This window comes from Vidua chalybeata, chromosome 4 (genome assembly GCF_026979565.1).
Source record: "Vidua chalybeata isolate OUT-0048 chromosome 4, bVidCha1 merged haplotype, whole genome shotgun sequence".
Lineage (NCBI taxonomy): Eukaryota > Metazoa > Chordata > Aves > Passeriformes > Viduidae > Vidua > Vidua chalybeata.
In genome coordinates, this window is record NC_071533.1 from 72,477,745 (window position 1) to 72,504,373 (window position 26,629).

The following is a 26,629-nucleotide window of genomic DNA, read 5'->3' on the forward strand; positions in this document are numbered from 1 at the left end:
TTTGGGTTAGCAGGGACCATAAAGGTCAGCCAGGGACACCTTCCACTGTCCCAGGGTGCTCCAAGCCCCATCCAGCCTGTGGCTTTGGACACCTCAGGAACCCAGGGGCAGCCACAGCTTCTCTGGGAACCCTGTGCCAGGGCCTGCCCGCCCTCGGTGCTCCCCCCATGCTGCCCCCTTGGTCCCTGTATCCCCCTTTGTCCCCATGGCCCATGATGCCAGGGCATGGGGAGCCCACGGAGCTGCAGAGGGAGGCGGGAGGACACCTCCAGCAGGCCCCAGACAGCAACTGGTCTCACTGGTGTGGGCCCAGTGCGACCCCGGGGAGAGAGAAAACCCAGCTCGATCTCCAGAGTCTTTATTCAACACTGAATCATAAAATAGCTCTTTACACGCTTCGCTGGGGCTCGTTTCTCTGCAATTCTTTAAATACACATTGTTTACACTTGCCAAAGGTTCAAAGCAACAACATCAAAGTGCGTCTACAGGTGAGAGTTCCAACCAAAGTGCTAAAACCACGGACTGCTGGCCGGAGCTGGGCCTGCTCCCCCGAGCCCCAGGTCCTGCCCTGCCCCATCCCAGCGCTCCCCTCCAGGGCTGCTCCGGCAGGTCTCGCACCAGGGCCCGGGTTAGCATCAGGGGACCACGGGGCGGGGGCAGAAAGGGACGTTTGGTTCTCCAGACACTGGCACATCGCTGCGGAAAGACTAAAATAGACCTAAATTTATAGAGAGTTAAAAAAATAACTTGGGAGGCCACGGGAACCTCTGGGGAGGGGAGGTCGCTGTACACCGCTGCCGTCCAGGGCTGTAGGGATTGAGTCCAGTTCCTGATTTATATATCTCTCTTCTCTGCACTGATTATCTCCTCTGATTATCTCGAAGCAACTGTGCATTACCTCTTGCATCCCAAAAACTGCCCCGCACCATTGCACCCACTTGTCCCCGGCCCCAACCTGCCTCGTTGCCCTCCCTGGGGCTGAATCCCGAGGCTGCATTAGAAAATCCCTTTTTTTTCCCTCGCTTTTGGGCAGTTTTCCCTCCTCGCTGCTGCAGCAGCTTTTCCTCAGTGCTCTCCCACCCTCCCCAGGGATTATTTTGCCTCCCGCTGATGGGGAAGGTCCATCACCACCTCACAACACCCTGCAATGCTTCGGCCACAACAAACCACCTCTGCTTCCCAAAATCCCCCTGCTCCCTGGGATCTTTTCCCTTTTAAAGCACTTTCTCATTTGGCACCAATTCCCAAATGCTTTTGCTCCACCCCAACCTGCTGTTTCTCACCCCAAAATGAGGCTGAAGCAATGCTCCAGCTCCTGGGCTGGGGCCTCCCCTAAAAGCTGAAGGAAAACATTGTTAACCACTTTAGGAGCCATTACCAACACTTCTCCTGGGTTTGTTTTTGTTCTGTTTTCCCTAAATCCAGGCTCTTTTGGGGGATCCAGACAAGCCCCTGCCATGGCCGTGCCCTTGGTGGCAGCAGGGACCAGAACACACGGCAAGAAGAGGGACAAAGAGGTTTAAAATCCTCGTGGGGCAGAGCCAGCCTGGGGCTCCCTTTTCCCTCAGTCCCTGACACCCCGGAGCCCCAAGGCAGAGGGATAAGGCAGGAGGAGGCCCCTGATCCCCACAGCTCCTGGGGCTTGGAGAGATGAGGAGGAGTGAAATCCAACACGAGGGAGACACAGAAACAGGATTTGGGATGGCTTTGGCCCCCGAGCTGCCTTTGGTGATGTTCCTCTTGAAATCCCTGACCAGCGCCCAAACTCAGCTGAAGGGAGATGCTGGCAACGTCAGCCATGGGGAAACTTTGGGAAAACGCCTTAGAAAAGGAATAAATCTCCCCAGAAGTGTCCTGCAGGAGCCAGGCTCGGAGCCACCGTCCATCCAGCCCTGCCAGCTCTGCCATCGCCGGGACCCCAATCCTCTCCCCGGCTCCGTGGATTTTACTGGGATTGTCATCGCAGAGCCCCTCTGGCACTTCTCCTCAGGGGCTGAGCTGAACGTGCTGTGTGGCTTGAAGGCTTTCCCAGGAAATTCGGCATTTCTGGGCGTTCCCATCACTTCCAGAGGAAATGGGGCTGAGGCTCCGTGAGCCAGGGGGGAATCCAGGGACAGCCTGGCCGGGGATCCCGCGGGGATGGGGCCTTGGGGGGCCACACTCCTGCGGGACAGGGCAGAGAAAGCAGCAGGGGCAGGATCCCTCTGACATTTCAGAGCCGTTAATGAGCTCGTTAACAAGCTGGGCAATTAGGAGCCACCAGGAGGGCCCTCCTTCCCACCACTCCTGTCACTGTGCCAGCCGCCTTCATCCCCAGCCGAGGAGGAGGAGGATGAGGAAGGGATCCATTCAAGCCCAAGCCAAACAGGGAGAAACCCCCACTTTCCATCTTCTAATCCTTGAACCCGCTCAAGGTCTTGTGTCATCAGAGGATTTTTGTAAAAAGGTGGCTTTGCTGAGCTGGGTTTTTGGGGAATGCCCCAAGGAGAGGTGGCAGTTTGATCTGTCTTGGGGATGCCCCAAAGCACCGAGTCCAGGTGAGGGTCCTGCCGTGGCTTCCAAAGCCAGCGGAGGGGTGGGGATGTCACAGAGCCACCACACACGCAGCCACTGACCCCTCTGGCACAGAAGGCTTCTCTGAGAGTCCTCACACCTCCCTTCTTTCCATCACCTCATCCTCACCTTCCCCACGGCCCGAGGAGCCGGGAGAGGCTCCAGGCACCGGCAAACCCGGAGCAGCCACCTCCAGGCTTGGGCCACCACTCTGGGCCACGAGAGTATTTAAGCATAGAGTGTATGAACATGCTGAGTATATAATTTTCCTTTAAAATCTTTTTTTTTTTTTCCTTCTTCTCTTTATAGAAATAAATACGTACTTTGTTTTGTTTTTGTTTTTTAAGGGAATTCCACAAGTCCCGGCACTGAGGTGGTGCCATCTCCACTGGGCCACGCTCCTGCCTGGGGCCCGATGGTCCCCGGGCGTGGTGGCTCTGCTGGGTGGTTTTTTGCTGGTCGGGGCATCCCTTGCTCCTTTGCCCCTGGATTAGGAGTGTCCCAGGCTCCCCGGGGTGGAGGTAAACCCACGGTGGGCATGGCAGGGAGCTGGCCCCGCTGCCGGGAGCTCATCCGTGGGACGTGGTGGGTGCAGGAGCTTCTCGCAGGCATTTTCAGGCTCCCACATTTTGTGCATTCTCCTGGAAAGCTGCATGGGAGGGGGAGCAGGGCCACAAAACCCCGGCCCTGTTTCAGAGCAGACAGCGCAGGTGGGATGAAGGGTGGCTGAAGGGTCTCGAGGTGGGGTTGGAGATGCGGGAGCTGCCTCCAGAGCCACACCAGCCTCGGCCATCTGGGGGTGATTTTCCTTGCCCTGGGGATCCCCACGGGCTCTGTGGCAGCCCCAGCTGAGGTCAGCAGCTCTCGTGCCGTAGGTGAGGGCCGTGGGGCTGGATCTGCAGCCCGGCCCCTCCCGGGGAACGCTCCACGTGAGCCCATGGCTCCAGGAGGGCTGGGGAGGGGACGGGCTCTGCGAGGCGTCCCCTCACAGCCACACTGGCCAGCAGGCACCAAAACCTCCAGCGCTGGCCCAGAGAAGAGGGAAAAGCCCCAAATCCACTTTCCCAGTCGCTTCCTCTCCGCTCAGCCCCGTGGGCCCAAGGCTGGGGTGTCCCCACTGCTGGCAGTGCTCTGATGGGTGTCCCCAGTTCTGGGGCCACCTCCTGGTACCCTCTCCCCAGGGCGGAGGATGGAGATGCTTGACCCTGCTGGATGCCTTTCCAAAGCCTTTTCCCATGGCAAAAGGATATTTTGGGGACGATGATGTCCTTGCAGGCTGAGGACACTCAGAAGAAAAATCAGATTTAGAAAATGGTGGCTGTAGATAAGGGTCAGCCAGGGCTGTTGGTCGGTGCTTTTCCCAGGATAATTTCAGGATAATCTGGCCAGGGTTTCTCCTTCAGGCCGCTCGGGAAGGCAAACGTGGGTGTCCCGTGACAGTCTCTCTCTCCACATGGGACAACTGACCCCGGATGGAGTCCGGGTGTGGATGGTGGGGACAGGAGCGTGACCCGTTTCCCGGTGGATGAGGATTTTGGAGACGGTTTATTGCCTTGGCAGGAGGGTTTTGGTGGAGAGGAAGTGAGGCTGGAGACCTCTGGAAGAGCTCCCATCTCTCCTGGTGTCCTCTGGCTCCCAGAGCCCCCGGGGTGCAGCTCTGCTCCTGGGCTTGTGCTGTGGTGGCTGCTGGTTCCTGGGGGCGTTTCCCCGGGTTTGGGCACCCCTCTGTCAAACCCCAAATGAAAAGGAGTGGAAACCCTGCGGGAATGCTGGGGGAGGAGCAGCCCCTTCCCACCCCATGGACAGGCTGGGGCTGCAGGGGCCGAGCCCAGCCAGGAGCCCCCGGCCGGGCCGGGCATCCTCCGGCACTCAGAGAGCCCCAGACAGAGTTCACAGCCACCCCCAAACACGCAGCCTTGGCCTTCAAAGCCATCTTCCCTCCTGGGAAAGAGCCCTGGCTCTCGGGGCAGCCAAAATTTGTCCTTAAGTAGCACCTTCTCGCCCGCGAGCGGCCCCGGGCCAGCCCCGGCCGCCGGTCCCGGAGGCCTGGAGAGTTTGGGGTTCCTGGTGCCCAAGCCGGGGGTGCCCTGGGTTTGCTCTCAGGGCCTCGGGCTCCAGAGCAGGGAATGTGCTTTGGGGTCCCTGAAGGGCTAGCAGCCTCCTTCCACCTTGATGTGTAAGATCTTGGAGAAGCCGGGTCTTTTCCTCAGGGCCTGGAAGAGGAGCAGACGGCAGGGCTGGGGGAGCCAGCAGTGCTACTGCTCCGTGGGGAGAGGGGGAAAGGGGGAACACCCCAAATCCTGCCAGGGGTCAGGGAGGGAAAGGGGGAACGCCCCAAATCCTGCCAGGGGTGAGAGAGGAAAAGGGGGAACGCCCCAAATCCTGCCAGGGGTGAGAGAGGGAAAAGGGGAACGCCCCAAATCCTGCCAGGGGTGAGAGAGGGAAAAGGGGAACGCCCCAAATCCTGCCAGGGGTGAGAGAGGGAAAAGGGGAACGCCCCAAATCCTGCCAGGGGTCAGGGAGAGAAAGGGGGAACACCTCAGATCCTGCCATGGGAAAGGGACATGGGGTGAGGGAGGCACAGGGAATGGAAAACACAAAGCACTCCTCAAATCCCTGCCTTGGGAATGACACAGGGGAAGGGAGGGAAAGGGGGAACACCTCAAATCCCTGCCTTGGGATGAGGAAGGGAGAAGGGAATCCCTGCCACTGGAAGCACACAGGGCAAGGGAAGGATGGGGTTATCTCCAATCCCTGCCTCAGGGAAGACACGGGGTGGGGAAGGGAGAGGGGGAACGTCATCCCCAGTCCCTGCCTTGTGAAGGAAAGGGGCAAGGGAGGGAGAGGGGGAGCATTTCTGCCCCCTGCCATGGCAAGGACACAGGGCTGGTGGCACTCGTGTGAGCTGGGACTGGGGTCCTGTACCTGGAGTTTGTTCACCATTTCTTCAAACATCTTCCTGGCCTCGGGGCTGTGGGGCTCCTTGAAGTAGTCCACAATCCCCACCTGCACCACGATGGACTTCAGGTTGCGGCACACACCTGGGGGCACAGACACCACCTGATCTCCTCAGCCGGGGACAGGAGCCTGCCCCCGGCCAGCAGGGACCCCCGACCCCACCCTGTGCTCCTCCAGGCCGCCTGTGTGCGGGGACTCCTCACCCTGAGGATGGAGGGGGCCTGGCCAGGGTCTCTGCAGGGAGGACCACGGGCTGTGAGACGGCCCCGGCTGCCCCGTCCCAAACTGGTGGGACCCTTGGGGACCCCTGCCTCTGCCATCCCCGGGGTGGGCTCCCAGCAGGTCCAGCCACAGCCACCCGAGCTGTGACCACCAGCACAGCCCCCCCTGAGGCTGTGCACCTCCTGCCCTGGCCACTGACTTCAGCCAGCGGTGTGAGCCAGACTCAGGTGTGTCACAACCCTCAGGTGTGTCACAACCCTCAGGTGTGTCACAATCCTTAGGTGTGTCACAACCCAACCACTGAGGCCTCAGTTACCCCGGGGACCATGGAGGGAGCGTGTCCATCCTCCCCGTGGCCCAAGGCAAGATCAGCTCTCCCTGGCCCATCCCTGCTGGGGGATGCTGGATCCCCTCCTGCCCCACCGAGCTCCCAGCAGCTCGCAGTGCCAGCAGCTCCCCCGGGCGGGGCTGGGTGCCAGTTCCTGGCACGGCTACTCACTGTTGAAGTGCAGCAGGGCTTTGGGGGTCACCGGTGTGGACGTCAGCACCAGCATCTCCAGCCCCTTGAGCCCCTCCCGGCACACCTCGGCAGCCACCTCCTGGTTGATCTCGGCCACGTGGTCCAGCTCCAGCACCTGCAGCCTCATGCAGTTCCGGGCTGCGGGGACACGGCGTCAGCACCACGGGGACAGCCCAGGGCACAGGGGCTGGGAGGGGTGGGTGGCACAAGGGGGGCACGGAGCACCCATGGAGCTTGGGGTGGGTGGGCTTCTCCACGCAGAGCCCAGGGAGCGCCTCCCTGCCCACGGCAGGGGCCCTCTCCTTGTCCCATCAGAGGAGGAGGGAGGTGGTGCCCGGGGAGCGCTGGAGTCCCCAGCCCTGCAGGTGGCCAGGGAAAGCCTGGAGGTGGCACTCAGTGTCCCCGGGCTGGTGACACGGGGGGATTGGGCACACGGTGGACTTGGCAATCCCAGAGACCTTTTCCAAGCCCAGTGACCCGTTCTGTGACCCGTGATCCCGAGTGCTGTGCTGGGGACATGGGGGTCACTGGGCACAGGGCGGGGTGGTGGCCCCAGAGATCCTTCCCAAACCCAGTGACCTGTTCTGTGACCCATGATCTTGAGAGCTGGGCTGGGGACATGGGGGGCACTGGGCACAGAGTGGGTTGGTGGCCCCAGAGATCCTTCCCAAGCCCAGTGACCCGTGATCCCGAGTGCTGTGCTGGGGACAAGGTGGGCACTGGGCACAAGGTGGGTTGGTGGCCCCAGAGATCCTTTCCAAGCCCCATGACCCATTCTGTGACCTGTGATCCCGAGTGCTGTGCTGGGGACAAGGTGGTCATTGGGCACAGGGCGGGTTGGTGGCCCCAGAGATCCTTTCCAAGCCCCATGACCTGTGATCCTGAGTGCTGTGCTGGGGACAAGGTGGGCACAGGGCGGGGTGGTGGCCCCAGAGATCCTTCCCCAGCGCAGAGAGCCGCGGTGTGAGCCGAGCAGTGCCTACCTAGGGAGGCCAGGCCCTGCACGCCGCAGCCGGCCCCTCCGACGCCCAGCGCCCGCAGGTGGGGCCAGCAGCGCCCGATCATCTGCAGGCAGCGGTTGCTGAAGCGCGTCGGCTGCTGGCTGGGGACACGAGGGACAACAGCTGGGGTGGCACGGCCGCTCAGCCCCGCCAGGCACCCCTGGCACGGGGTGCACTGGGAGCTCTCCCACCCCACCAGCCCGGGCGTCACCCTGGGGTGTCCCCGTGTGGGCACCACCGGGGCTGTGCCGCCACTGGGACAGGGCAGCTCCGTGTGCCCAGCGCCCCAAACCTTGCCCAGAGCAGCTGGGGCTGCCCCTGGATCCCTGGGATGTCCCAGGCCAGGCTGGACACTGGGGCTGGAGCAGCCTGGGGCAGTGGGATGTGTCCCTGCCATGGCAGGGGTGGCACTGGACAGTGTTTAAGGTTTCTTCCAAGCCAAACCATTCCAGGATTCTGTGATTCCAGCCTTGGAGACCCAAATCAGGCCCTGAACTCTGTTGCTTGCAGGGAGCAAAGCAGCAGCAGGGCCTGGGCCTCTCAGGTGGAGAAGCCACATGCCACATGGAGCCCCCAGGCTGTGACACCCAGGGGTGACATCCCCTGGGGGTGACATCCCCTGGGGGTGACACCCAGGGGTGACAAGGCCATGAACAATGCCCAGGGGACTGTCCTGAGGCACAGAGCTGAGTGTCCTGCTCAGCTCCCGAGCACCCAGACACTGTGGGGTGGAGATGAGACCCCACCAGCATCTCCCCAATGCTTTCCCAAAATGAGAGCAGCTGCTCTGGCCCCCCCAAAGCAGTGACACCCTTTCAACCACACCCAGGCCCTGCAGGGCGGCTGTGAGAGCAGTGAGAGCTCACACAGGCCTTTGATGTTCAGTGCCACCTCCCAGACCCATCGCAGATGCCTTTCATCTCCTTGTGAGCAGCCTGCCTGGAACGTTCCCGGCTCAGCAGGGAGGTGCAGGCACCCAGCAGCTCCCAGTTTGCACAGGGAGGGATGGGCTGAGCTCCTGTCCCAGGGCTGGGCTCCGGGACTGCTGCTCATCCCATGGAGATCCCCCATAGCAAACCAGGGTCTGGCACCCCATTCCTTTCCAGCTCAGTGGAATTCCTTTCCATTCCTTTCCAGCTCAGGCCACTCTCAGCGTGGCCTCCTCCTAACCCAGTTCTACCCCTGGAGTGTCCCAGGCCAGGCTGGACGGGGCTGGGAGCAGCCTGGGGCAGTGGGAGGCAGTGGGGGTGGCTCTGGGTGGGATTCAGGGTCCCTCCCCACCCAGCCCATCCTGTGCTTCCAGGCCTTACCAGGGATGCAGAGGTGCGACCTGCAGGGAGATGATGTCCCTGCAGCCTGCTCCAAGGGCCCAGATCACTTCATGGCCCACGGGGTCCGTGGAGCTCCTGCAACAGCACAGGGGACACGTGACGGCCCCAGCAGCAGCGGTGCCACCCCTGGGCTGGCTCTGCATCCCCCAGGAGCTCCCTGGAGCACCCAGAGGTACCAGTCGGGCCACGAGCTACAGCCCAGGACTGCCCCTGGAGCAGGCAGGGCCCTGTGCTCCGGGCTGGAGCCATTCCCATCGGGAATGTGCCTGTGGATGGCAACGGCAGCAGGGGCAGCAGCTGGGGCTGGGGGCGAAGAGGGGCGGGAGGGATGAAGGTTCTGGAAGGTTCTAGAGGTGAAGAGGGACAGGAGGGATGAAGGTTCTGGAGGTGAAAAGGGGTGGGAGGGATGAAGGTTCTGGAAGGTGCTGGAGGTGAAGAGGGGTGGGAGGGATGAAGGTTCTGGAGGTGAAGAGGGGCAGGAGGGATGAAGGTTCTGGAGGTGAAGAGGGGCAGGAGGGATGAAGGTTCTGGAGGTGAAGAGGGGCGGGAGGGATGAAGGTTTTGGAGGTGAAGAGGGGTGGGAGGGATGAAGGTTCTGGAAGGTGCTGGAGGTGAAGAGGGGCAGGAGGGATGAAGGTTCTGGAGGTGAAGAGGGGCGGGAGGGATGAAGGGGAGGTGGAACATGGAAGGTGCTGGAGGTGCCTCTTCCACGTGCCAAGGTGACAAGTGACTGGCTGAGACTGCCAGGCCGTGTGTCCCTGCAGGGGACAGAACCTGTCCCTGTCCCTGTCCCTGCAGGTCACACTGGCTTGCTGTCCCTTGCCACCTGCCTGGCCGGGATGGGGACAGCGCCGGGGGGGGGAAGGACACCCCAGCCAGGGGCAGGGGCTGCACGGTGGCCTCCCCCTGCTCTGTGGCTGTGCCACTGTGGCTCTTGGCCAGATGTCCCTGCAGGGTTTGCTGTGGCTCCTCCTTGGTGTCCTCGGAGGTACCAGGAAGGCCTCTGGGCCACTGCTGGACCCGGGCAGGGACTGGGGCAGGTGTGGGTTTGTCGTGAGCTGGGGTGGAGCCCAGCTCCGAGGAGAGGTGCCAGAGAGCACCACCCTGCTGCCACCAGCCCAAACAGTCCCCAGGCTGTGCCACCACACCAGGAGCCTTCCAGGGACCGAGGCCACGCTTCCCAAGTCTAAATGTCCCACTTCAGAACTTCAGGCAAGCCTAAAAATAAGGCTGGGTGTTATCTCGAGTGCCTCACACACGTGTGCTGGAGCAGGGTGCCAAGAGCAGCAGGTTAATCAGAGCGTGAGTCTCAGGCACAGCTCGGGATGTGCCAGGAGCGCTGAGGCTCGCTCTGCTGCCCTTGGAACAGCCAAAGGAGCAGCCTTGGAGTTCAACCTGGCAGCTCTGGGCTGTCTCCTGTCTCCTGGTGTGGCTCTGAGCTCCTGGGGGTCACACCAGGGGAGTGGCTGGAGGTGCTTTCCCACCTGGAGGATTCCCTGTCCTGGCTGGATGAGGACCAGGTGGAACAGACACCAAGGCTGAGGTGGTTGTCTGCAGGTGCAGCAGAGCAAGGATCATCCTCCTGGAGGGTGGAGGGAAGGCCAATCCTAAGGAGCGGCCAGTGATGCCCTCCAGGACCTGTGACCTCCTCCAGGATCATGAGTCTTGTGTCCTTGACCTCAGGCAAGGTGTCCAAGCTGAATCTTAGCTGTCCCTTGGCAGAGCTGTTCCTCCCTCCCAGGAGAGAGCGACCCTGAGCCTCTTCTCTGCACTAGGATCGTTCATCGGGGGTGACAGCCAGGTGGGACCTCACTGGGCACCTCCTCCTCGCCCTTCTCTACCACAAAGTGGTGCCTCCTTGCCAAGGCCATGCCTCCAGCCGGGATCAGATCAGCAGTGGGATGATGGGAAGGGAGCTGGAAGCGAAACACCTACATGGGAACACCCTGGCAGGGAGGGGAGCTGCAGGGACAGCTGGCACCGGGGACACTGGGGCTGCGGCTGGGGCGGGGCGCGGACAGGCAGGTCCTTTGCACCCAGGTGGGCTGCGCTCTGCCAGGGAACGGGGGTGGTCTCAACACTGTGGGTGCCCCCAGGCTCGTCCTTACCGGTAGGTGACGGCCTGCAGGGCCCGGCAGTAGCAGCTGGCCAGCCAGAGCGAGCGGTCGGTCAGCACGTTGGGGCAGTGCGAGATGCGCAGGATCAGCAGGTTGCTGCCCGTCGCCTTCAGCAGGGACTCCAGCCCCGCTTCCAGGCAGCCCCTGCCAGGAGGGAGCCAGGGTCAGGCACAGGAGCCCACGCTCACCCGCCCTGTGGCCGGCCCAGGAGGGTGACACGTCCCACGGGCACCCGTGGCTCCAGGACACCCGAGTCCCACAGCGGGGGCCGGCGTGCCCTGGAGTTCGTCGTGGAAGCGGGTGCTGGGGCTCAGGGAGCTGCAGCAGCAGCAGCCCCGGCTGTGGGAGGGGGACACGGGGACAGAGGGACACGGGGACTCACCGTGTGCTCTTCATGTAATCCTCCTTGCTCTCCTTCTTGCCCCGCTGGCGCGGCTTCAGGTTTTGGAGGGTGAGGGAATGCATCTGGGTGCACCACTGGGACAGCATGGCCAGGAACTGGGGCACAGGGGTGGCACTCACCGGCAGGGACACCCCAGCACGTCCCACACCACCCACCCCAGGCAGTGCACACGCGTGGCAGAAATGGGTGGAAATGCACGTAGGAGGCCACAGCAGAGCATGTGCCACAAATTAATGGGCGTGACCACAAAATCATGGGCGTGACAACAAAAGCACATGAAAACCCGTGCCGGCGTGAGCGCCTCTGCTCCAGCACTCACCTGTGCACCTGCAACACCTCCAGCACCGGAGCAAGTGCCCACCTGTGTCCCCCATGACCGTGATGGCACAACCATCCCGGCCAGCAGGGAGATGCTCGCCCAGCTTTGCCCTTCTGGAAGAAAGGCCGCGCCCCCGGCGGTGCCACCCCCTCCCCAGTACCTTGGAGGAGACCCTGGCGTTCTCCAGCAGCACCCGTGTCCACACGGCCGGGTGTCGGGCCACGAACTTCCAGTCCTTGCACACCTCGGCCGCGCGCAGCAGGGTCTTGGTGTCCAGGTAGGTGAAGATGCAGAAGAGAGCCGCCCGCATCTTGAGGATCTCGGGGCTGATGACCTCGCTGGAGTGGCCCGGGCTGCCCCGCTCCAGCCGGCACACCTTGCCCCCGGCCCCCTCGGGCCTGGCCGTGGGACACCCGGCGTCGGTGGCCACTGGTGCGCGGGGAGAGCAGCGGGTAAGCGAGGCTCCATCCCCGTGCCACAGCTTCCAGCTGCCCCACCCTTCGCCTCCCGGCCCGAAGACCCCGCGCTGCCCTCACCCGTCAGGCGGCAGCCGCCGGGGGGTCGGGACGCGGCGGATCCCGGCGCCTCGGGCTCCCAGCCCTCGGCCTCCGACTCGGTGGTGCGGGAGCCCACGTCGGACACGTCGCCCTCCTCGCCCTCGGTGCTGTTGCGGTAGGGCCGGCGGTGCCAGTTCTGGATGGCCTGGCGGCGCAGCCCCGAGCCCCGCGCGTCCCGCGCCGCGTACGGGTGTCCCTCGGCCGTGTCGTCCGTGGGACACGGCTCCGCGCTGTCGCTGTCGTAGCAGCCCGAGCTCTGCGACACGGCCTTGGCCCGGCTCGAGGCCCTGGGGACGGGCATGTCCCGGCTCAGGGCTCGCATCCCCTTGCCGTCATCCCGGTAAAATCCCAGGGAGGCGGCAGGGCCGGGCACTCACCCGGTGCTGGAGGAGGAGCGCTGGTTGGATACGCCGTAGGGACCGTGCGCGGCCACCCCCGGCCCCGGGTGCCGCTCTCTCTGCAGGGACAGGGGACAAGAGGAGCCAACGTGGCACAACCCAGCGTGTGCACCGTGCGGCCGAGGGAGGCCATCCCGCCACCCCGCCGGCGCCAGCTGCGTTTCGGGGAACGCCCTCGCCCAGCGGGATGCAGAGCAGCACCTCCGGCATCACCCCGCGCCACGGGAGCACCGACCCACGGAGAAACAACTTCTCTTTGGGACCCCCACCCAGGATTACCCATTCCCCTTGGGAAGGAGATGGGGACCCTGCACCGCCCTGCTCGGCCCTGCGGAGGAGAGCCAGGGGCGCGCTCCTGGAGCCGGCGCTGCATTAGGGAAGCCCCGGGCACATTCCCGAAGCAGAGGGTGAATTCCCGAAGCCCTGGGAGCACTCCCGAAGCAGAGGGTGAATTCCCGAAGCAGAGGGTGAATTCCCGAAGCAGAGGGTGAATTCCTGAAGCCCCGGGAGCACTCCCGAAGCAGAGTGTGGATTCCCGAAGCCCCGGGTGCACTCCCGAAGCAGAGGGTGAATTCCCGAAGCAGAGTGTGGATTCCCGAAGCCCCGGGTGCACTCCCGAAGCAGAGGGTGAATTCCCGAAGCAGAGTGTGGATTCCCGAAGCCCCGGGTGCACTCCCGAAGCAGAGGGTGAATTCCCGAAGCAGAGTGTGGATTCCCGAAGCCCCGGGTGCACTCCCGAAGCAGAGGGTGAATTCCCGAAGCAGAGTGTGGATTCCCGAAGCCCCGGGTGCACTCCCGAAGCAGAGGGTGAATTCCCGAAGCAGAGGGTGAATTCCCAAAGCCCCGAGCGCACTCCCGAAGCAGAGGGTGAATTCCCACAGCCCCGGGCACATTTCCGAAGCAGAGGGGGCACTCCCGAAGCAGAGGGTGAATTCCCGAAGCAGAGGGTGAATTCCCGCAGCCCCGGGCACATTCCCGAAGCAGAGGGTGAATTCCCGCAGCCCCGGGCGCACTCCCGAAGCCGTGCCGTGCCTGTGCCCGCAGAGGTACCGCTCTGGCGATGGCCTTGGTGGCCGGGGTGCCGCAGCGTCCCAGGCTGCCGTTGGGGGTGGTGCCGCAGCTGCTGCTGATGATCTGGAGCTGCTTCTCGGCGCGGTCGGCGCGGTCCAGCAGCTCCTCGATGAAGTGCTGCAGCCGCACCTTGGCGTTGGCCTCGCGCGCCGCCGTCTCCTTCAGGAACTGATCGATCTGCAGCACCTCCCTGGCAGAGGGACCCGCGGTGACACCCCAGCGCTGCCCGCCCGTCCCCTCCAGCCCTGTGCCCGGCTGGGACACGCCCGAGCACACCTGGATTGTTCCAGCCTCAGCCTGGGGTGGGTCTGTGGTAGCCCAGGTGGCCCCAGGGATGGGCTGGGGCAGGACAGGGATGAAGGGATGCTCCCAGCGTGCAGGGGGGTGTTGCCACCTTGTTTTAGGGGTGAGGTGACATCCCCAGCACCTCATCCATCGCTGCCAGGACTGGAATCGGGCTCCTGAGCACGATGGAGCAGAGGGGAGGGGATGATGATGGTGCGACAGCGTGAGGGAGGAGGATGGCAGTGACACCCTTAAACCCTGCTCAGCCCGGTGGTTGCAGGGCCCCGGCTCCCTCATTAACATATTAATTAGCAGGTGCTCGGGAGCTCTGAGGCTGCGGCAGGGCTGTTTCCCCCAAAATGTGTGACAGCAGCTCCGTGACCCGAGCTGACCCCAGCCCAGCACAAACGCCCACTGTCCTCAGGGAAGCACACGAGGGCACGGGCACAGACACGCCAGTGAGGCCACACGGCCCAAACACACGTGGCCACCACACCCCTGCACACCGACGTGCTCCAGGAACACCCAGGTGTGCACCAGGCCCACACACACACACAGAGAGCCCTGTCCTGCACACCTGAGTGTTCCACACAGCTGCAGGTGGACACAAAACCAGCACTCAGCATGGCACACACACACAGAGCATGGCACACACACAGAGCATGGCACACAGGGACAGGCACACACACACACACACACATACACAGAGCATGGCACACAGGGACAGGCACACACACACACACACACACAGAGCCCTGTCCTGCACACCTGAGTGTTCCACACAGCTGCAGGTGGACACAAAGCCAGCACTCAGCATGGCACACGCACACACAGCCAGGCACAACCAGCACACACGGACAGGCAGCATCAGGAGGGTGTGAGGCCCTGGCACAGGGTGCCCAGAGCAGCTGGGGCTGCCCCTGGAATGTCCCAGGCCAGGTTGGACACTGGGTTGGGAGCACCTGGGGCAGTGGGAGGTGTCCCTGCCATGGCAGGGGTGGCACTGGGTGGGATTTAAGGTCCCTTCCCACCCAAACCATTCCACAGCCCCACGAGCACCCAGGTGAACACACCCCAGGCACAGGCAGAGCTGCTCACACCCGCACTGCTGGTGGTGCACACACACCCACAGAGCTGCTCACACCTGCACTGCTGGTGGTGCACACACACCCACAGAGCTGCTCACACCTGCACTGCTGGTGGTGCACACACGCCCACAGAGCTGCTCACACTTGCCCTCAGCATCCAGGAACTCCTGAAGAGGCACAAACCCAGCTTTGCACGCCTGTCTGGGGCACACCTGACCCCGGACCGGGCACACCCAGACACACCAAGCTGACCAGAGAAACACAACCACACACACCTGACCTCGGGCACCTGATCACACACACCTGACCTCAGAGCCCTGGCTGTGCACACCTGGACACCAAACACTGACCTCGGACACCTGGACACAATGATCTGCTCAGAAGCACGAAGGAAAAGGAGGGGGCAGCTCTTAGTGACATAATTCCCCCTGCTGGCTATCAATTACCAATTAATCACCAATTAATTATCAATTAATTTCTCCCCAACCTGCCGCTTGCAGGCAGAGCCTGGGAGCTCTGGGAATGCTCTGGGAAGGATCCTGGAAGGGGCCCCAGGGGATTTGGAAGGCAAATGTGGAGCTGGGCAGCAGCTGTAAGGTGATGCTGATGGTTATCACCTGCCTCCCTCTCATTCCCATGGACTGGGTGGAAAAACACTCCTGGCAGAGGAAATGGAGCCCAGGAGCCAAAGGTCTCCCAGGAGGACATGGTGTCATGGTGTCCTGGAGCTGGCAGGGCTGGGAAATGTCCCCACAATGTTTTCAGGGAAGGCTTTGCTGATGAAAATGGTTTCTGATGACCTCCTCACATCCAGGAGAAAACCTCCTCCCACCACCAGCGCTTCCCATGCTCTCCCTGCAACCTCAAAAGGGATTTTGGAGGAGATTCAAAAGGAGTCTGGGGCCTGATGGGGACAGTTCAGGGGTGGGAGGGTTTCTCTAAGGAATGGGGGGTCCAGGAGGTAGTTTTGGGGCATAAACACAGGGGTTTAGGTGGTAACATTGCCCAGGTTCCACCAAGAGACATTTGACCCTCTATTTACCCTGCCTAGCTGTCTCCAGGCCCTGCTCCAGACTCATCCATGCTGGTGTCCTTAATTCCCTCACCACACATCCCCAAGGTGCCCTGAACAACACCCACGAGGCAGCCCCCAAACCCCTCATTGCCTGTCCCACAAACGTGCCCCCAAACCTGGAGGTGTCCTTATCTAGCCCCAGGGTCACCCCGCTCCTCACCCAGGCCATCCCCCCATCCTGGGAGCCCCGTTTCTGAGCCAGGTCGGAGTCAAAGTCATTCACAAACGTGCAGAGGATGATGGGAATCAAAACAATTCCTTCAGGAATCCCAGCAGTGCTCCCAGCCCAGCACAGCCGTGCCTGTCCCCCACAAACTCCTCACAGAGTTGGGCCCCTCCAGATTTGCTCAAACTCCTGAGCAGCGAGGTCTGGTTTGCTTGGGCAGCACCAAAGAATGAGCCAGCGCTGGACTGGAGGGAAGCTCAGGAGCAGCCTTGGGGTGGGCAGGGGCTGCTGAGTGGGGAATATGGGGTGGAAATGAGGATGGCAGTGCCACAGGCTTAGCAGCAAATGGAGGTGGCACTGCTCGGGCTGCCCCACCCTCCTTCTGGGAGAAAAACCTGGAATTTGGTACAGCCATGGCAGGGGGTGGGAATGAGGTGGGGTTTAAGGGTCCTTCAACCCAAACCAGTCTGTGGCTCGGTGATCCCCAGCCTGGCCATGTCCTGGGAGCGCTGGTGGCCCACCTGGGACAAGGTCTGGCTCGCCATGACCCAGCCATGGAGGGGCCCAGGTCTGTGTGGACCCTGAGTGGGTGGGAGAAGATGCAGAACCTGGTAAGGGAGGATGCTGATGGGCATCACCAAGGGGCTGTGCCTGAGCCCTGGCCCTGGGGGCTTGGTGGTGGTATTGGGCTCCTCTGGACTCGTGGAATTGTTTGGATTGGAAGAGACCCCAAAGCTCATCTCATTCCACCCCCTAGCATGGGCAGGGACACCTTCCACTATTCCCCAGTGCTCCAAACCCTGTCCAACCTGGCCTCGAACCCCTCCAGGGATGGGGCAGCCACAGGCTCTCCAGGACTCACTGCCAGGCACCCCTTTCCTCCCACCCCGCGGCTGGGACAGGGACCAAGGACTCACTGCTGCTTCCGGGTGAGCTCCTGCTCCTTCTGCACCAGGTCCTGCTTGAGGGACGCCAGCATCTCCACGCTGACGTCCACCTGGCGGGACAGCTCCGACGCCCGGTCCTCCAGCTCCTGCTTCTCCCGGCTCAGCCGCAGGCTCTCCTGCTTGGCCTTCTCCAGCTCCGAGCTCTTGCGGTCCAGCTCCACCTGGAGCCGGCCCACCTGCGAGGCGATCTTCTGCTCCACCTCCTCCGTCAGCTTCTCCAGCCTCTTGTCCACCTCCAGCTTCTCGAAGGCGCGGATCTTGAGGCGGGCCAGGCCCTCCTCGTAGGCCGAGTCCATGGCGGCCGGCGGGACGGGCGCGGGCGCCACGGCCTTGCCCCGCGTGAAGATCTCGGTCAGCGGGATCTCGATCTCGTGGACATAGCGGGGCGAGGGCGACGAGGACGGGGCCGGCTCCAGCTCGTCGGCGGGGACCAGGTCGCAGGAGAAGCGCTGGTCCTTGCCCTGGAAGGAGGTGCTCTCAAAGTAGTCCCTGCGGGCGGCCGGGGCCAGCAGGGCCCCGTCGGCGGCCAGCGGGAACACGGTGGCGTCGCAGATGCTGTTGGTCTTGGAGAGCACGTAGAGGGTCTCATAGGTGTGGTTGTACTCCAGGTGTGCGCGCAGCGAGGACAGGCTGCGGAAGCGCTTGTGCTCGCCGCAGCGCGGGCAGCGGTAGGGCAGGTCCAGCGAGGCCATCCCTCAGCTCTGCTCCCCGGCGCGGGGCACGCGCGGGGCCCCGCTCATGGCGCGGCGCCGAGGCTCCGGGGACGCGCGGGGCCGGCCGGGCAGCCCCCGGCAGAGGGGTGGCGGCTCCGCTGGGACATGGCGTGGGGACAGCCCGGGATGGAGCGCGGGGGATCCGGCAGTCCTGGAGGGGTGTCAGCATCGAGCGGCGCTGGGCGCTGGAAGAGATGGGGGTCAGCGATACGGGGGTGGGGGGTCCCCAAAAATCCCTCCTTGGTCCTTCTTCTGGGCGCCCTCTGTGCCTCCATCCCACCCTCCCGTGTTCCTCCCACCCACGTGCGTCCCTTGGAAGGGCACATGGTGCTAAAGAGGGTGCAGAGCCCTGGGAATGTGCAGAGCCCTGGGAATGTGCAGAGCCCTGGGAAGCTCCGGAGCCACTGGGAAGTTCCACAACCCTCGTGAAGACCCACAGCACTTGGGAAACTCCACAGCCCTTGGGAAGTTCCACAGCTCCTGGACTTGATGATCTCAGAGGGCTTTTCCAACCTGAATGATCCTGTGGTTCTACAAACCCTCGGGAAGATCTGTAATGGCTGGGAAGGCCTCCCACCCCTTGGGAAGGTTCACAACCACCTGGGGGAACACAGCCACCAGGAAGGTGCACATCCCATGGGAATCTCGCTCCATCCACCCTGAGCTTGTCACAGGAGGTGGCAGGGGTGACCCTTTTGCTCTCTTGCAGCATCAGGGGTCCCCAAGGGCCAGGACCATCCCTGTGCCCAACACCAGGAGCAGGTGATGGGATCTCCCTTCTCCAAGGGAAGGCCAAGCCACTCCTGCTGGATCAGCCCATGAAGCCTGGAGAGGGATTCATCCCAAGAGTGCTCATCCATCCCTGGGCTGTCCAGTGCAGGGGACATGGTGGCCTCTCTTGCCTGGGTGGGTGAGGGTCCCTGTGGGACCTGGTTCATCCCCCACTCACAAAATCCTCCACAACACCACTGGGGGAAACCCCACCCCTGTGAAATGGGATAAACCAGTGAAAATCCACCCAGGGGAGGCTGCCGAGGTCCCCTCCAGCCTCGAGGGCACAGACACACCTCAGGGCACAATGCTTTCATTTTCCATTCATTTGTCATTCAAACATGAAAACGGCCATGGCTTTTACCGAGGGCACCCGTGGGTGGGAGAATCCCCTGCTCATCCCTCTGCAATATCCCACAAAGGGCTCTTCCCACCACCCTAAAAACCCTCAGAGCCCTCCTGCATCACATAACCACCAGTTGGTGAGCCCTGAACTACCACGGAACCTCCATCCATCCCTGCTGGTCCCCAGGGCAGCATCCCTGGTGGCTCAGCATCCCCTCAGAGGGACAACCAGGCCACGAGGCTGGGAAACCATTTTTTTAAGGGAAAAATCAGCAACGGCAAGAAATCCATGCCAGAAATAAACCCAGGATGAGCCGGGAGGGTTTGTGACCCGCTTGGCTGCGTTTTGGGGTCGTTACCAAACACACCCTCCCACATCAACCCCCCCACGGGCGACCACCGGCTCGGCCCGGCCGGAACCCGAACCGCGGCGAGCACAAAGCACGTCCGGCAACTTCGGCCGCTGCCGGGGGGGATGAGAAAGCGCTTTTCCAGCGCAGGGATGGGGAATCGTGCCGTGGTGCCTCAGGCCTGGATCCCTGCCCGCGTCTCCCGGGGCACCCGAGCGGCCTCAGCCCGAATTTCCCGGCCGAAATCCAAGGCAGGATCCGGCCCAGGTGGATCGGGAAGCACACGGAGCTCCCTCGTCCTGGGCAGGTCCTAGCGCGGCCGCAAACCTCTCCTCACTCCCATCTCCACGGCAACAAGCAGGATTTGAGGGAAGGTTCGTGGAGTCATTAGTACGCTAATAAAACCCACGGGCATCCGGAGCCGGGAAACGCTGCCGACCGCCGGGACTGCAGCATCCCCGGGCTGCTCCAGCGCCGCCACCTGCGATCCATCATGGAGCCTTCCTTCGCATTGTCTAACGATCTCCTGCCCACCCACCCCCCAAAAAACACCAGCGGCGGGCAGCTCCCCTGCCTGGCTGGAGAGGGAGGGGGGATGGAGAGGGGAGCTGGTGGGGGCTGCTGCGGGGTGGAGGTGATGCCGGGATGGAGGCTGATGCCGGGATGGAGGCTGATGCCGGGATGGAGGGTGAGGGTGATGCCGGGGTGGAGGTGATGCCGGGATGGAGGGTGAGGGTGATGCCGGGGTGCAGGGTGATGCCGGGATGGAGGCTGATGCCGGGATGGAGGCTGATGCCGGGGTGCAGGCTGATGCCCGTGCCGCTGGTCCCATCCTTCCCCGGCGCTCCAGCGGGGTTGGGAGCACCGTGGTGGGCGATGACGGCTGGGGCTGAGGCGCAGAGGGCTCAGGGGAGGTGGGCATGAAAATCCGGATGGATTTTTTGCCCCCCCAGCCCCTGGAGCAGGGAGCGGCGGGTCCGTCCTCACATCCTGGCAGCGGCTTTGTCCCCGCTGCGTCCCGCTGCTCCCGGGGGCCCTGGGTGAGGAGCATCCTGGGGACAAGCCGCCGCCTCCCGGGGCACCATCCGCGCTCCATCCCATCCCCTGCCGCCCCATACCTGCTTCTGGCCGCCGACCTGCCGCGCTGGGCTCCTCCGGCGAGGGCAGCATCTCTCCCGCTCGCCCGCGGGCCACCCCCGAGCCGGGGGGTGCGGAGGGGGACGGAGCCCGCACAGCCGCTCCGCCGCACAAAGGAGGCGGCTGCCGAGCGGCTCAGGGCTGTGCCGGGGCGGGGGGACGCGGGGCACGGGGGATGCGGGCACAGGGATGCGGGGCACGGGGGATGCAGCCCGCGGGAAGCATCCGGCTCCCCGCGGCCAGCACCTCCATGCCAGGCAGGCCCTAGGGAAGGAGGGAGGGAGGGCGCTGGCTGCGGGGTGGGGGGAGGAGGAGGAGGAGGCGGGGGAGGAGGAGGAAGGAAGGAGGCCGAGGCTGAAGGCCCCGGCGGAGTGGTGGGAGGGTGGCGGTTCTGGGCACCCTGGGGATGGCGGTCCCCGGGGCGCTGGGGGCTCAGCGCGGGCTCAGCATGGCGAGCGAGGGAGGGATGCAGGGATGGAGGAGGGCGGAGGGCGAGCGCCGGCAGCCGCCTCCTCCCCTGCAGCCGGAGCCGGGGCTGCCTCGCCGCCGGTTCCTCCCGCACAGCTCCCTCTGCCTGTCTCCCCACGAACACGGCTGCCATGGCAGCCCCCGGGCCCAGACCCCCTTGTCCCCCACCGCCCCTGGCAGCTCCTGGCCGGGATCCCCCGGAGAATCCTCCCCGGGGATTGTAGTGCCGGGCGTGTGCCCAGCCTGGGCACCCGTGCAGCTCCTGCCCCATCCCGGGCTGGGCACCCAGGTGCCAGGACACGGGCTTGGTCCCAGGACAGTCCCTGACCATCCTGGCTTCATCCCTGGCTCGATCCCACTTGAGTCCCCGAGCATTCTGCCTCGGTCCTGGCTGTGTCCCTGAGCACCCTGGCTGTGTCCCTGAGCACCCTGGCTGTGTCCCTGCCCTGGTCCTGCTCCAGTCCCTGACACCCTGCCTTGGTCCCTGCCTGGGTCCTGAGCTGGTACCTGATCATCCTGGCTTAATCCCTGGCTTGATCCTGGTCCAGTGCCCCAGTACCCTGGGCTGGTTCCCAGCTTGGTTCTGACCTGGTCCAAGGCTGCCCTGGTTAATCCCTGCCTTGGTCCTGACTGAACCCCTGAACATCCAGGTTTGGGGCCTGGCTCACTCCCCACATGGTCCCCGAGCCCTCTGGTTTAAGCCTGGCTTGATCCCAATCCAGTTCCTGAGCCCCTCAGCCTGGTGCCCGTGCCAAAGGCATCCAGCACTGCCGTGTTTCCTCTCTGCGGGGTGGGCACGGGGTGGGCACAGGGTGGCTGTGGGATGGCTATGGGGTGGCTGTGGGGTGGCTGTGGGGTGGCTGTGGGATGGCTATAGGGAGGCTGTGGGGTGGCTGTGGGGTGGCTGTGGGGCAGTTGTGGGGTGGCTGTGGGGTGGCTGTGAGTGAGCTATGGGGAGGCTGTGGGGTGGCTGTGGGGTGGCTGTGAGTGAGCTATGGGGAGGCTGTGGGGTGGCTGTGGGGTGGCTGTGAGTGAGCTATGGGGAGGCTGTGGGGTGGCTGTGGAGTGGCTGTGAGTGAGCTGTGGGGAGGCTGTGGGGTGGCTGTGGAGTGGCTGTGAGTGAGCTGTGGGGAGGCTGTGGGGCGGCTGTGGGGTGGCTGTGGGGAGGCTCTGGGGTGTGTCCCATCCCTCCCACCTCCCTGGCAGCGCTGGCCAGAGGAGCAGAGGGCCGAGGCTGGAGCGGTGCCTCTGCAGAGCTTCCAGGCTCCCATCAATTATGGATGGCTTCCTGAGGGGTATTAATCAAGGCCTCCTGCATCATTCATGGCCAGCGGTGCAGGGAGAGCTCGGCTCTGCTGCCCGGCGGGATCTGGCATCCCCCAGAGAGAGGCAACCCAGGCCCTTCCCAAAGGAAACCTGGGGTCTTTACTGACCATAAAAGCTGGGCTGTCCCCCTAGAAAAACCTTTTCCTGGGTGTCCGGGGTCACCTGCACCCCTTGGCGTGGTCCTGGCTCAGGATTAGGCTCCCACACGCTGGGAGGGTTCACCCAAGGGTCACAAGCACCCGTGGGTGCTATCGGGTGTGAGATTTTAGGGACACATCTGAGGGGAAATTTGGGATTTCCCCCTCAGCCAGGTTTTCTCCTGGCCCCTTCCCACATCCCATCTCTGCTACGAACCCCCCATGCCCTGCCCATCTTCCCACCCCAAATCCACAGGGCTTCCACACCCTCGGATTCTGCTGGGACACATGGGACACTGGATTTGCTGGGACACCTGGGACCCTGGATTTGCTGGGATTACTGGCACCCTGGATTTGCTGGGATTACAGGTGTTTAGGCCCGGAATGCTCCAGCCCACGTGTTGACAAAGGGCTGAGGGGCATGAGGGAATGACAGGGTTACCCCTCTCTCCTTCATAGTAAGGCTGGGGGCCAGATCCCCCCCTCCAGGGCTGCTGGAGGGGACAAAACCCACCAGGAAAGGAAAGAGCAGATTGCAGCTGTGCCCCTTCCCTGCCTCTGCCAGCAAAGGAGCATCGCCCCTAAATCACCTGAGCATCCATGACAATGGCCCTGGCCCTGCTGCCCCCACTGCCACAGGCACCTTCTCCTGATTCGGGAGACCAAAGCATCTCCCTTGGAAGGGTGAGATTTTGGGATTTCGTGATTGAGACTGATTTTTAACCACCAGAAGAGGGAGGTTCTTCCATGGGAAGCACATTCCTGGCTGCAGCAGCATCTCCTGTGCCATCCAGCCCCCAGCCATTCCCAGGAGAGGGGAACCAGCATCCCTCTGCCATCTAAAATCCCAAAAGGGAGGGAGCAAACAGCCTGTCTTTGTGCAGGGGTCCCCATCCTGCCTGGATCTCTCCAACCCCGGGGCTGAGCCAGGCTGGAAACAGGGAACGGGGACCTCATCCCATTTCCCGAGGGTGAAGCTGTGGGAGGGGACATCCACATCGCACTGGGAAGCAGGATCCTGGAATGGGGGCTCTGGGCTGGGCTTTGGGATCCCCACAGGAGAGGGGCAGATTCCTCCAGGACTCAGCCCCATCAGAACAAACCCAGAGCCACGTCCTGTGCTTGGAGGGAGACCCAGCACGGGGAGCAGGGATCCCTGCTCTGCCCCGGGATGAAACCCTCCTCCCGGGATGAGCTCCCGCCTGGGCTTTGGGGACGCTCAGGAGCTCTCTGCACGGATGGATTTTTTTTCTCCCCGCTAATTATGGAAGCACCTTTCTTTCCCAAAATGCAACAGCAGAGGTCAAAAACCGAACGGAAATACAGGATGGAGAGGCAGAGAGCAACCTCAGCGAGGGCTTGGATCAGCTCAAATCTTTAATTAGAAAAATAGACACAAATTTGAAATATTCCTGATAGAGGCCTTTTCTTTTTACAAACATAATAATAATAATAATAATAATAATAATAATGAAATCACCTTTCCCAAGGGCCTGTTAGCACCAGTTGCCAGAGCCCGGTGGGGTCTCTCTCCCTGGGGAGAAAGGACGGGAGTGGCCGCAGCCCCGACCGTGCCCGCCGGAAAATCTCCAGGCAGGAACATCCTGCGAAGCGCTGCCTTGGGAAATCACAGCCGGGCGCTACGAACGCCGAGTGTCCACAGCACCCACCTCGGTGGCGATGTCTGTCTGTACACGGGCTCTCCTTCCCCCTCCTTGCAACAGGAGCTGTGAGATGGCTCAGTCCCCGCGCTCCGGAGGCGGCTCCGGCCGGCCGGGGCTGCCCCGCGCCATCCCCGCGGGGAGCGGCCCGGCCCCGCGGCATCGCCTCGCCTCCCCGCGGGGCGCTCCGCTGCTCCGCCGCCGCCTCTCCTCCGGGGCCACCCGGGAGGGAGCTCCCACCCCGGCTCTCCCGTGAGACGCTCGGGGGACCTCGGGAAACGCCGCCTGCCAGCGCTCAGGCCGGAGGTTCAGAGTGTCCCGAAGGAGAGCCCCACCGAGAAGAACCCCAAGCCCTTGAGCTTCTCCTCGGTCCGGGCTTTCTGCTTGAGGTGCACCTTGCTGTGGCGCTTCTTCTCGTCGCTGCGGGCGAAGCGGCGGCCGCAGGTGTCGCAGGAGAAGGGCTTCTCGCCCGTGTGGGTGCGGATGTGCGTGGTGAGGTGGTCGCTGCGGCTGAAGTTGCGCAGGCAGATGCGGCACTGGAAGGGCTTGTGGCCCGTGTGGATGCGCAGGTGCCGGTTGAGCTCGTCGGAGCGGGCGAAGCTGCGGATGCAGTTCTCCACCGGGCAGGCGAACGCCTTCTCGTGGGGCTTGGGGCAGAAGCACTTGGAGGAGCACTTGCTGCGCCGCGTCTTCTTCTTGGGCTCGGCCAGCGCGGGAGGGTTGGCGGGCAGCAGGGAGGGCAGCGAGGAGGGCGTGGGGTGGCCCAGAAAGTCCGTGGGGGGCACGGAAGGAGAGGGGTGGGGATGGAGGAGCTCGGCGGAGCTCATCAGGCCCGGCAGGACGTCGGGCTGGGCCAGGGAGGCGTCGAAGTCCGGCAGCAACGGCGCGGGGAGGTTGTGGATCTTGCTGTCGGCGAAGTCCCCGCGGGCTGGGAAGTTCTCTGGCTCGCAGCCGAAGCCCAGATGGGTTCCAAAGCAGGCGGCGTCCTCTGCCAGGCTGCCGAGCTCCGGCTGGCAGCTGACGGACAAGACGCTCTCCATCTTGGAGCCCAGAGGGTGGAACAGCCCCTGGCCGCTCTCGGTGGCCGGGAAGCCTTCGGGAGAGTGGAAGCCGGCGGGCAAGTAGGCCTGGTGCTGCTGGGAGATGGGCTCCCACTGGGCACAGGTGGCTTTGAACTTGTCCAGGGGCGGGGAGCCGGAGGACAGCTTGATGTCCTGCTTGCTGTCCAGGAGCTTGGGCTGGAAGAAGCACTGGGAGGTGTTTCCCAGCGCGGGCTGCGCCTGCAGGGGCTGAGCGCCCTCGGCCGCGGCGAAGGCGCCGTAGCCCGGCTCCGGGAACGGGGCTGGGCTGGATCCGCTCATCTCGGGCTGGCACGACGGGTACAGGTCCAGCTGGCTCTGAGCCACCTCGGGGCAGGGGTAAAGAGCGTCCAGGTGCCTCTGGTGGCCCTCGGGGGAGGCGAAGGGGGAGATGCCCAGGATCCCCGACATCAGGTTGAAGAGGGACTCCTGGTCCTGCGGGTGCTCCGGTACCGCCTTGATGAAGAAGCTGCCGGTGTAGCTGAGGGAAGGGGAGGGCTGGCTGCCCAGCAGGGAGCAATCCACGGCCCCGCCGCTGCCGGGGACACCCAGCAGCTCACCTGGGAAACAGAGGAGACCGTGGTGAGAGGGCTGGAGGGATGCGGGGCTGGGGGCGGGATGCAGGGAGCAGCGGGAGCTGTTGCGTCACTGCGAGGTCTCCGTCCCTGAAACCGCACAGGGAGCCCTGGGATTCATCCCCCTCCCCCAGCGGGACCCTCAGGACCCCCGCCCTGAGCTAGCGGGGACTGCTGAACCGCCAGGCCGGGGCTGAGGGCGGAGGAGGGGAAGGTTCCCGATTCCTGGATGCAGCGATCATTCCCAGCGGGGTCCCTCATCCCTGCCCGGCTCCCGCCCGCCCTTACCTCCAAGGAAATCGGCCTCTGCCAGAAGTTGCTGCTCAGGCTGCCCCAAGCCCTGCAGGTCTCCGGTTTTCATCTCGCAGCTCTCCTCGTACTTGGAGTAAAGCGGATCCGGGCAGGAGAAATCCATAACGTTGAGCATCTTCCCTGGAGACGCGGCCGGAGCAGGGGGGCAGGGCTGGCACGAGCCGGGGATGCTCGGGGAGAGCCGGGAGGCGCTCGGGATGAGCCGGGGAATGCCCAGGGAGAGCCGCTGGATGCTCAGGGCCGAGGCGGGAGGTGCTCCAGGCCAGCCGGGGGATGCTCGGGGCGAGCCCGGGACGAGCTGGGAACGCTCGGGGTGCCCGCACCGATCCGAGCGATGCTCGGGGATGAGCCGGGCCACGCTCGGGGAGCCCGGACTGCTCCGAGGGATGCTCGGGGCAGGTGCCGGGGACCCTGCAGGTGATGCTCTGGGGTGCTTGGGGCAGTGCGGGGGGTGCTGGGGCGGGGGGCCCCGGCGCTCCGGGGGCGCTGCGGGGGCAGGGCCGGGGCGGGGGGGGCAGGCAGGGCCCGGCGGCGGCGCAGCCCGAGCGGACACCCGGCGCTCCCTCCCCGCCGCCCCCTTTATAGCGGGAGCGGGGCTGCTCCGACCTTCCGCCGCAGCCATTTCTGGAGTCCCCAGTGAGGCTGCCGTGACGTAAATGCCCATATATGGACTCAGGATGTAGGCTAGGGAGTCCCAATAAGGAAATCTCTCCCGTGACGCGATGCCCCTTCCCTCCCCCTTCC

General features: G+C 63.7%; 2 protein-coding genes across 2 annotated transcripts; both read right to left on the reverse strand.

Annotated features, from left to right (window-relative positions):
• Positions 1-342: 342 nt before the first annotated feature.
• FBXO41 (F-box protein 41) lies at positions 343-20,762 on the reverse strand. The gene is made up of 13 exons (XM_053941658.1): positions 20,309-20,762; positions 16,982-17,909; positions 13,412-13,640; positions 12,359-12,438; positions 11,961-12,268; positions 11,585-11,853; positions 11,085-11,200; positions 10,694-10,846; positions 8,565-8,660; positions 7,237-7,355; positions 6,233-6,391; positions 5,479-5,594; positions 343-4,766 (listed from the first exon to the last, which is right to left on the reverse strand). The coding sequence occupies exons 2-13, from the start codon at positions 17,701-17,703 to the stop codon at positions 4,704-4,706; spliced, it is 2,430 nt and encodes an 809-aa protein (XP_053797633.1). The 5' UTR covers positions 17,704-17,909; positions 20,309-20,762; the 3' UTR covers positions 343-4,703.
• Positions 20,763-23,627: 2,865 nt separating this feature from the next.
• Positions 23,628-26,318, reverse strand: EGR4 (early growth response 4). The gene is made up of 2 exons (XM_053940871.1): positions 25,862-26,318; positions 23,628-25,558 (listed from the first exon to the last, which is right to left on the reverse strand). The coding sequence occupies exons 1-2, from the start codon at positions 25,998-26,000 to the stop codon at positions 24,228-24,230; spliced, it is 1,470 nt and encodes a 489-aa protein (XP_053796846.1). The 5' UTR covers positions 26,001-26,318; the 3' UTR covers positions 23,628-24,227.
• Positions 26,319-26,629: the final 311 nt, after the last annotated feature.

What these genes read in the sequence shown, in the direction of transcription:
- FBXO41 (XM_053941658.1), bottom strand. Translation starts at nt 17,703, where the DNA reads ATGGCCTCGCTGGACCTGCCCTACCGCTGCCCGCGCTGCGGCGAGCAC. An exon ending in CGGTACCTCTGCGGGCACAG is followed by an intron (nt 12,439 to 13,411) that starts GCACGGCACGGC and finishes CTGTCCCTGCAG; the next exon opens with AGAGAGCGGCACCCGGGGCC. An exon ending in CGGCGGCTGCCGCCTGACGG is followed by an intron (nt 11,854 to 11,960) that starts GTGAGGGCAGCG and finishes CCCGCGCACCAG; the next exon opens with TGGCCACCGACGCCGGGTGT.
- EGR4 (XM_053940871.1), bottom strand. Translation starts at nt 26,000, where the DNA reads ATGCTCAACGTTATGGATTTCTCCTGCCCGGATCCGCTTTACTCCAAG. An exon ending in AGAGGCCGATTTCCTTGGAG is followed by an intron (nt 25,559 to 25,861) that starts GTAAGGGCGGGC and finishes TCTGTTTCCCAG; the next exon opens with GTGAGCTGCTGGGTGTCCCC.